Source organism: Scaptodrosophila lebanonensis, unplaced genomic scaffold, assembly GCF_003285725.1.
Source record: "Scaptodrosophila lebanonensis strain 11010-0011.00,11010-0021.00 unplaced genomic scaffold, SlebRS2 tig00000001-arrow-pilon, whole genome shotgun sequence".
NCBI lineage: Eukaryota > Metazoa > Arthropoda > Insecta > Diptera > Drosophilidae > Scaptodrosophila > Scaptodrosophila lebanonensis.
This window is the reverse complement of record NW_022060529.1, coordinates 4,580,765-4,589,803: the sequence shown is the minus strand read 5'-3', so window position 1 is coordinate 4,589,803 and position 9,039 is coordinate 4,580,765. Positions and strand designations below refer to the sequence as shown.

The window sequence follows — 9,039 nt, the reverse complement described above, 5'->3', positions numbered from 1 at the left end:
GCATGCTGATAAGCACCCTTCTGTTATGGTATATTGAAAGTATATATCAGGTAGATGGAAGGTGCTAAAGATTGCTGGGGGCTCCCATTCGTAGAAGAAATTGATTTTTTTGGCACCGAAATCGGTCGCTATCATACATATGTATCAATGTATGATTTCGAAGCGGGTTTCTATAATTCATTTAACCAGAAAGTCGAGTTGAATAAAATTCTGAAATTTTGTTGAGTGTTCGCTTAGTTTATTTAAACGGTTTCAAGGCCCCAGTTTTTTTTTCTTGCCAATCAAATCACAAATCACAAATATTATAACATTGTCACTATGTCGCAATATTTACAGTTTCAGGTGGATACATCCAGTTCGATTTACTTCTTCAATAGTGTGGACACAACAGCGGGTGCAGCGGCATAGGTGGCAACGGGGGCAGCGTATGCGGAGTAAACCGATGGTGCCACATATGAGGCAGAGTAGACGGAGGGAGCGGCGTAGGTTGAGTATGCGGAATAGGCACGTGGCAAGGCAGCGGCGTATGTCGCAACAGGTGCAGCGGCTGCGTAGGTCAGGGCCGGGGCAGCGGCATAGGCAACAGGAGCCACAACATGAGCCTGGGCAGCGGCCACGCAAAGAGCCAAGCAGATGCAGACGAGGAACTAGGTTGGGGATAGTTTCAACGATTATTATCACAATTTGACGACGGACTGACTTACTTTCATTTTGATTTTGGTGGTTTTGGTTTTACTTTGCGACGAACGTTCTCAAAGATGGGAGTGCGTTGACTGATGCTGGTCCATGGACAGTCGAACGCATTTATAGTCGAATTATTGTCAAAACAAGTTCTGAATTCTGTTGTGGAGTTGTCTTGGTTTGAATGCGGATGTATTCACTGCTGCTGGAGTACTTGTTATTGTGGACAGTAATCTGCCATATCAAATGGATTAGCATTGTTCTGTACATACATATGTGCGTACCTATCTACATATATACATACGTATGCACATATGTACTTGTTTATGTGTTTACTTCTTCAATGTTTATTTTTAATGCCCTTTCTGTTTGGTTTGAGCGTAATTTGAGCGCAACATATAATAATAACAATAAAATAAATAATAATAATGCTTGTTTATGTTTGACGATGCCAAAGAAAACTCGACAATAACCATGGGTGCTTGGGTATGGGGTCCCAAAGGTAATGTGACGAGGTTTCATTATAAATGAATTTCATTTTCGTTTTCTATATCATGGCATTGTATCGCATTTTGTTGTTGTTTTCGGCTTCACGGCCATATGTTCACGTGCGCCTGCAATGGTGACCAGCAAAATGCTTCAATCATCACGAAAACCAACCACAAAGTGGAAGCACGGAGTATAATTACGTTAATAGAAATCATTGTAATTTGCGTCATCAATATGTAATATTCATATACATAATATACATGCGAAGATATGTATGTATGTATTTACAAAAATCATTCGTCACACGATTATAGTGCTTATGTTCACAAACACATATAATTTGATTTGGAGGCGTTACATGCATATAATAATAGTTTTCAGATCGCTTTAAACAATATTTAATATACATGTATAAAGACGATTTTATCCTAAAATGATAAAAACAAAATAACTCATGTATATAGCAACCTTTTCATTTTTGAATACCTTAATTTGCTTTTTATTGTCGCCCAATAAAATAACATCCGATATCATGTTGGAAGCCCAGTAATCGAGGAACGGAAATGTAAATTTTGGGAGCCAACTCCATTGGAAAAGTGTTTCCTTCAAATAATTGCATTTTTCATTGTTGGTTAAAATCAGTATGCGTTCTGACCGCAAATACAATATTTTGCAAACATTCCGGCGTTCAGATAAATAGGCAGAGTTCATATGTGTTTTTAGAATAAAACCTCTGTTTCGCATATGCCAAAGGCTTATAGAGGCTTTTAAATTATAACGATATATGCTTATCGAACGGTCTGTAGGTTGTTTTCCAGCACTGCTGTTTGAATAGACATACGGGTATTACTGTCAAAATAAATTGGACAGGAAGCTATTTTTGCATTCGAGGTCATGACGTCGTCGAAGTCCTCAAATAACGTAAGTAAAGAAAGCAATGTTTCGAGTTTGTTATTTATTCACCAATTTGCTTAGCTGTGCGAGGCCAGCGATATTATTGGCGATGTGGACGAAACGCTCTCTATGCTGAGCGTTAATCGCATGTATTTGCGCATATGGATACAGAAGGCGGTAGGCTCGATTAAAACACGGCAGCTTCTCTCTCTTACAGTCAGCGCCTCTCTTCCCTTCGCAGTTGGCTTACTATAACCTGCAGCAGTACGAGAACTTTGTAAGAGTGCTGGAGCATGCGATTTCGCGCTGCAACAAGAGTTATCCTGGCTACCAGGAGGACCTCATACGCACGTATAGCCTACTGGCCGCTTACTACACGCGCCTCGCCTACCATGAGGTTTCCAATCGACGCGCCGTTCTGCAGGCCAAGGCAACCAATCTATTTAACGTAGTTGATGACATGCGGTCGACTGACCGGCATCATCTGGTTAGTCATGGCTTCGCATTGCTTCTGACAGCCGGACGGGCTCAGGAGGCGGACAACATCTTTATTGGGGTACTTCAGCAATGTGCCTACAATGTGCCCTCGCTGATTGGCCGCGCCTGCGTGGCCTTCAACCGTCGGGACTATCGTGCCGCCTTGGGTTACTTCAAGAGCGTGTTGCGCTTCCAGCCCCGAGGTCCTGGCGATGTGCGCGTCGGAATGGCCCATTGCTTTCTGCGATTGCACGATGTGCAGCGTGCCCGTCGCTGCTTTGAGCTGGCCCTGGAGTACAATAGCCGATGTGCCAACGCTCTGTTGGGACTCGCGCTGCTGAAGCTCAATGAGGGAACCGTTGAGTCCAATCGCGAGGGCATAAGCATGTTGAGTGTCGCCTATGAGCTTAACACACGGAACCCACAAGTGCTCGTTCATCTGGCCCATCATTTCTTCTACACGCGGAACTTCGAAAAGCTGCGGATCCTGGCGGGCAACGCATTCCAGAACAGCGACAACAAGGAGATCCAGACGCGTGCCTCCTTCCAGATCGCGCGCAGCTATCATGCTGAGGGCAATTATGATCAGGCCTTTGAATTTTACTTGCAAGCTGTCAGGATAGCTTCGCCCACTTTCGTGCTCCCACAACTGGGTCTGGCCCAAATGTATTTGCATCGCAAGCAGCTCGACAAGGTAAATGCAAATTCCCACTATTCCTACGTTTGACATTTTTTTGCTTAGGCCGAACCGTGTCTCCAAGCTGTGCTGAAGGTCCTGCCAAATTACTTGCTAGCCATGCGCATCCTGGGCACACTGTATCGCAATGACAAGGCGCGGTCCAAGCTGGACACGGCCATTGATTTATTTAAGCAGGTGGTACTGTGCTCAGACGACGACTACGAAAGCTGGTTGAGTCTGGCCTTCCTCTATGAGCGTAAGGCCCTTTGGGAGCCAGCGTTGCATGCCTTTGAGCAGGCCAAGCGGGTGTACGAGACGCGGCCCGGCGACCCTTCTGTTATGCCCGTGGAGTGGCTGAACAACATGGCAGCATTGCACATGTACGACGATCACGCAGAACGTGCTATCCCCCTATTGGATGAGGCCTTGGCACGTGCTGGTCCCGAATCGAATGCGCTAACGATTCGATTCAATTTGGCGCGTGCCCAGGAACAGCTCCGTAACTTTGAACTAGCCGAGAAGAGCTACAAGGATCTCATTGTCGAATATCCTACCTATATTGACAGCTATCTGCGGCTTGGTGTCATGGCTTACAGCCAGAACCAACTAGTGACCGCCACCGAATACTTCAAGGACGCACTCAAGGTGGACGAAGCGAATCTGGCAGCGAGGTAACAGCGATCTTAATTAGTTTCTATTTTCAAACTGATTTCAAAACCAACAGTCCGGCGAAATTCCAAAAAATAAAATAAACTCGTCCTTTCTCGGACCTAGAATCTGGATGCCAACTTTGGTTATTCTAGCTTTTATCGTTTCTGAGATTCTTGCGTGACCCGTTTTTGTCCGAATTTTTCCAAAACTCTATTTGTTTAAAGTTCAATAGAAAATAATTTAAACCTAATTGCTGCTAAGTGTAACAATTCCAGTGTGAAATCCAGTTTGATACTACAAACATCAAAACTAAACAATTGGAATCAGTAAAACGTTTCTTAGACGTTCCTTATTCAAGACAAAGTCATTTTTCTTTTCCTTATTAATTTCAATATATTGCCAATATAATAACAGGTGATTAGAACAAACTAAAAGAGTTTGGAATTCGGTTAAGAAAAGTGTTTGTGACAAACCAGCAACTAGACTATTTTTTAGTAAAAAGAAAAGCGGCTTTAATACAGATCGGCCATAGGCAGACCTACTTGATATAAAGTATTTAAAGCAATTATAAAATAATATTTATAAAACAATTATTTTCTAGGAGGCCTACACAAATGTGATTAGGGTTCTTCTCATATATAGTACACTTATGCACTAGCGCTATGATAGATAATCCTCTTTTAACTGATTAGAGCCAACTATTTCGCTAACATGAAATTATATTGCCTAACCATTGACCCGTTTCAGAACTTATCTGGGCAATCATTATGTGAAACAGGGTCATGTGGCGCTGGGCATGCACAACTACAATGCGATACTGCGCCATTCGCATAGTGTTACCGATTCTTATACGCTGATTGCAGTCGGGAACGTCTGTCTACACAATATACAGAAGGCGGAGGCCAGCGGAGACCAGATGGTGGCTAAGCGAAATCAGGAAAAATCTCTGGAGTTCTTTAAAAGGGTAAGCAGCTCTGTGTACATAAATAGTTTCTAGAGAGTTATGTTGAGAGCTCTTGCTAGGCCTTCGAGAAGAATCCGTGCAATATATGGGCGGCCAATGGCATTGGCGCTGCTTTAAGTAGTCGCGGGATGCTCACCGAGGGTGGAACTATTTTTAAACAAGTTGTCGAAAGCTCTAATCTTTGCACGGATGCCGCCGTAAACCTGGCGCATGTGGCTCTCCAGCTCGGGCAGTATCCACAGGCTTGCCAAACCTACAGGCACTGTCTGGAGCACTTGGGGCTGGCCAATAACGTTAAGCTGCTTCAACATCTGGCATATACGCTATTACATGGCAAGCGCTACAATGAGGCCAAGATGGCACTGCTGCGAGCCCGTCATTTGGCGCCCTTCGATGAAGGAATTCTCTTCAACTTGGGGCTGGTCATCTCACTAGAGAGCGTGGCTATTTTTGGAAAGAAGCGGCCACTGCTCGAGGAACTGGAGAGTGCCGAGCATCAAGTGGAGGTGGCGCAGCGGTAAGCATCCAGCTTATTTATTTTCTGATAGTTATTCATTTAATTGATCCAAAGATTCTTTGAGTATGTGGTCGCTATCAAGGGCAGTCAAGGACTTATGGGCCGTTTGGCCGCAGTCCAGGCAAAGAACTGTAGACAACTGTTGGAGGCTGTGCCAGCACATCTGAGTCGAGTACGGGATCTTCTACAATTGGATGTCATACGTTTGCAGGAGCAGGAGCAACGATATCGTGAACAGCAGGAGCAGGAGGAGGAAGCCGACCGGCAACGACAACTGGAAGAGAAGAAACTGCGCGAAAAGCAGTATATTTTGCGCCAGGAAATGTTGGAACGCACCAAAGCTATAATTAACTTTGTGGTTCCACCACCGGAGAAAAAGAAAAAGGGCCGCAGAAAGGGGGACACTGATGAAATGGAGGAGGAAGGGAATGAGGACGATGCTGCTGGAGAAGTAGGTGGAAAGCGTCCACGAAAGAGAGGCAGGGGCCGCAAGAAGAAGCTGGACGACAGGCCCAGTATTGAAGTAGATGGCTATGAGGCGGCCAATTGGAAATCACCTCAGCCCAAGCCACGCAAAAGGAGGGCCAAAAAAATGCGATTCGAGAATTTATTTGAAGAGCCAGACGATGAACAACCCACTAAACAGAAAGACATTTCTGTGGAGCAGCAAAAATCGAAATCAACTGGTAAGGACGAATTTGAAATGAATATCGAAGAGCCTACAGATGACAGTGACTATTAGATTGAAAGCTTCAGTCCGACCTTGCTGAGCATAAATCAATAAAATTATTATCAGAGTTTCTGTTTTTTATACGTATACCTAAATATGATGATAGTTCCTGTTTGCATACTATTTGTTTTCATTTCAAACGAGTTTTCTTTGATCGCATAAGTTTATACTTTATATTTATCGTTCTAATAAATTGTGTGTGCATAAGAGATAGTGTTATTTACCATTTTGGTTTATTGGTTTTTATACCCTCTACGCCAAAGGGTACAAGGGTATATAAGTTTTGTGCGAGTGTACATGGAACACACAGAAGGAGGCGTGGCAGACCCCACAAAGTATATATATTCTTGATCAGCATGACAAGCCTAGTCGATATAGCCATGTCCGTCTGTCCGTCTGTTTGTCTGTCTGTCTGTCTGTATGAACGCAAGGATCTCAGAAAGTATAAGAGCTAGAATAACCAAACTTGGTATCTAGATTCTTCTGAGCCCGAGAAAGGACGAGTTTGTTCATTTTTTCTGATCCACACCCAAGAGTTATAGCCATATAATCAATGGACACATTCATACATACAGGGTGCGTCATCTTTTATGTCGGTATGTAAATATTGAATAACTTTGTCATTAGTGAACCGATTGACTTGAGTAGACCAGTGTTGAAAACCTCAGTTCAAGAAATTGTACAGAACCAAATTAAATAAAAATATCTCATACTTGAAAATCGGTTGTTTATTTTCAAAGATATTCAATGTTTACATACCGACACAAAAGATGGCGCACCCTGTATGTACAAGTACACCAACACGAATAGACACGATTCTGATGTAAATGTAAATGTATGTATGCATGTATGGAATATTTTATACTTAATTTAATTAATTAACTAAATTTTTTAAATAATATTTTTTTGGTGGGGTGGTACAGGGTATTTAAGAGTTGAGCCTGCTCGACTTTAGCATTCCGTTCTTGTTTTATTTGTTTTGTCAATAATACTTTTCACTATCAGTTGAAATTCACTTACACTTTTCGTTGGCTTAGAATTGTTTTCTTATTGCTCGGTAATTTACTTTAAAAAATTTTATAGCATTTTGTTAAATATTTCTTTAGTACTACATAGTAGTACTTCAATTCGTTTACCATTTTCATATGAAATGCTGAAAATAGACGAACAATTCCGGGAAACTGAAATCCACACAATACCATTTAACAGTAGGAGGAGCTGAGGCTGCGAGCTTAGTATGTGAGCGTAGGCTCCTTTATTCATATTTAATATTTGTATGCGTTCATATGGTCTTACCTTTTAGACATGCCATGCCCACTGCAAGCAAATAAAATATGAAAACACGAGTTTCTCATTCAATTTGCTGTACACGAGAACGAAATGTGATTGAGCTCCCAGCGGTGGTGGGGCTAGTCTCCTGGCAGGACCCACATACTCATGCATATGTGTGTATGTACGAGTATATAGATTTGTTTGCAATGGGAATGGCGACTCATGTTCATGTTAAATAACCGCAGGACGCATGCTTTCCATCTGCATGCTCAAATTACGAATACTTCGGGGCACTTTGTAACTGTCAGAGTCAAACACTCGGCAGACCTACAACAACAGTAGAACGAACCACAACAGCACCAGAAACAACAACAACAGCAACAACGACAACAAATACAAATACAACAATCATGAAGCGAGCATGGCAAAGCAAATTTGAAACGCGAAAAATATGCCTGCTCATTAATATCAATTTATGAGCTGAGACACGAAATTAGTCTGTGACAAGTTTCGCCACAGGATTCGTCGAGACAGGCGTCACTGACAAACAAACTCACTCCCCCACTCACCCGCACCCACGCCCACGCCCACCCTCACCCCTACACCCCAAGTCGAACCCACTCACAAACACAAGCACTTACGCAGACATAAATGCGTTGTTTTTAGATTTGTGCGGACAGCGAAGCTTGTGTTTCGTTAATTAATTCCAAAAGTGTATTGCGTGTCCTGCCAAAAAGGACAAATACGAGTGTGTGTAGTCAAACTCATGTCGCAAATATGTGTTTGTAGTTGGGTGGAGATTGTCATTAGCGCCGACCCCACAACAGTCGTGTGAGCAATGAACAAAGCGCGGCCCCAATCCTTAAACACTCTTCCGCCTTGTAAGCCCATACACGAGTAACTATGTATATACTCGCACTAGAAAGCAATTATGCTTTCTCAGCCGTTGTTCAAGTCCGAGCCAACTAAGTATTATCGACAACTGTTCAAATGCCATGAACACAATTTTAGGTTATGAACAAAAAATAATTATAATGAAAAACTATGCTTGATAAATCACATGGGGAAAGAACATCGAAATAAACGAAGAAACTTCTTTGCTTTTGTAATTATCCTTGATGACCCCAAATGACATCAAACACAAAGCACTTTGCTAAAAATAATTTATAATTTAAAAGGGCTCGTTTGGTTTTTAAGACATTTTTCATCAAAATTGTAAATTTCTGAACAACTTTTTATCGAATTTTGAGGACATTAACCAGTATTCGTCATCTCATTACGTTGATGAGTAATTTGATAAACGATTGACTAGTTCTTTACAGCTAAGTGTGAAAAGTATAAATATGTTTTCTGATCAGCCTTGGCCCGGCATTAAATTTGATGGTCAACAACCAACAACTCGTCTGTCCAGTAATAAAATCGTTTGCATTGTGGGAGTTTTTCAAGTCGGAGAGTTTTGTCGCAGAGTCGAAGCAAATTAGTCGAAGAATTTGTTATCGGACACAACTTTTAATTAACTTGAAACTGCATGGCCAATGTCAAAGTCATTAGTTGAAAGGTGATTTAGTGATTTACGTATAAATGAGAAATTTATAAAACAACGAATTTTTTGTATATTTTCCGTTTATTTATTTTTTGCACATACTTTCGTTTTTTTTTTTTACTTTTTCAATATTATTTTTTAA

General features: G+C 41.9%; 2 protein-coding genes across 2 annotated transcripts; one reads left to right on the top strand and one right to left on the bottom strand.

The window, feature by feature from the left end:
* Positions 1-362: 362 nt before the first annotated feature.
* On the bottom strand, positions 363-710 carry LOC115634621 (cuticle protein 16.5). The gene is made up of 2 exons (XM_030532470.1): positions 705-710; positions 363-647 (listed from the first exon to the last, which is right to left on the bottom strand). Exons 1-2 carry the CDS (start codon positions 708-710, stop codon positions 363-365), a joined length of 291 nt encoding a protein of 96 aa, XP_030388330.1.
* Positions 711-2,039: 1,329 nt separating this feature from the next.
* On the top strand, positions 2,040-6,200 carry LOC115634620 (RNA polymerase-associated protein CTR9 homolog). Its single transcript, XM_030532469.1, has 7 exons — positions 2,040-2,091; positions 2,146-2,241; positions 2,306-3,235; positions 3,284-3,891; positions 4,619-4,835; positions 4,895-5,352; positions 5,407-6,200. The coding sequence occupies exons 1-7, from the start codon at positions 2,065-2,067 to the stop codon at positions 6,092-6,094; spliced, it is 3,024 nt and encodes a 1,007-aa protein (XP_030388329.1). The 5' UTR covers positions 2,040-2,064; the 3' UTR covers positions 6,095-6,200.
* The last annotated feature ends 2,839 nt before the right edge of the window (positions 6,201-9,039 follow it).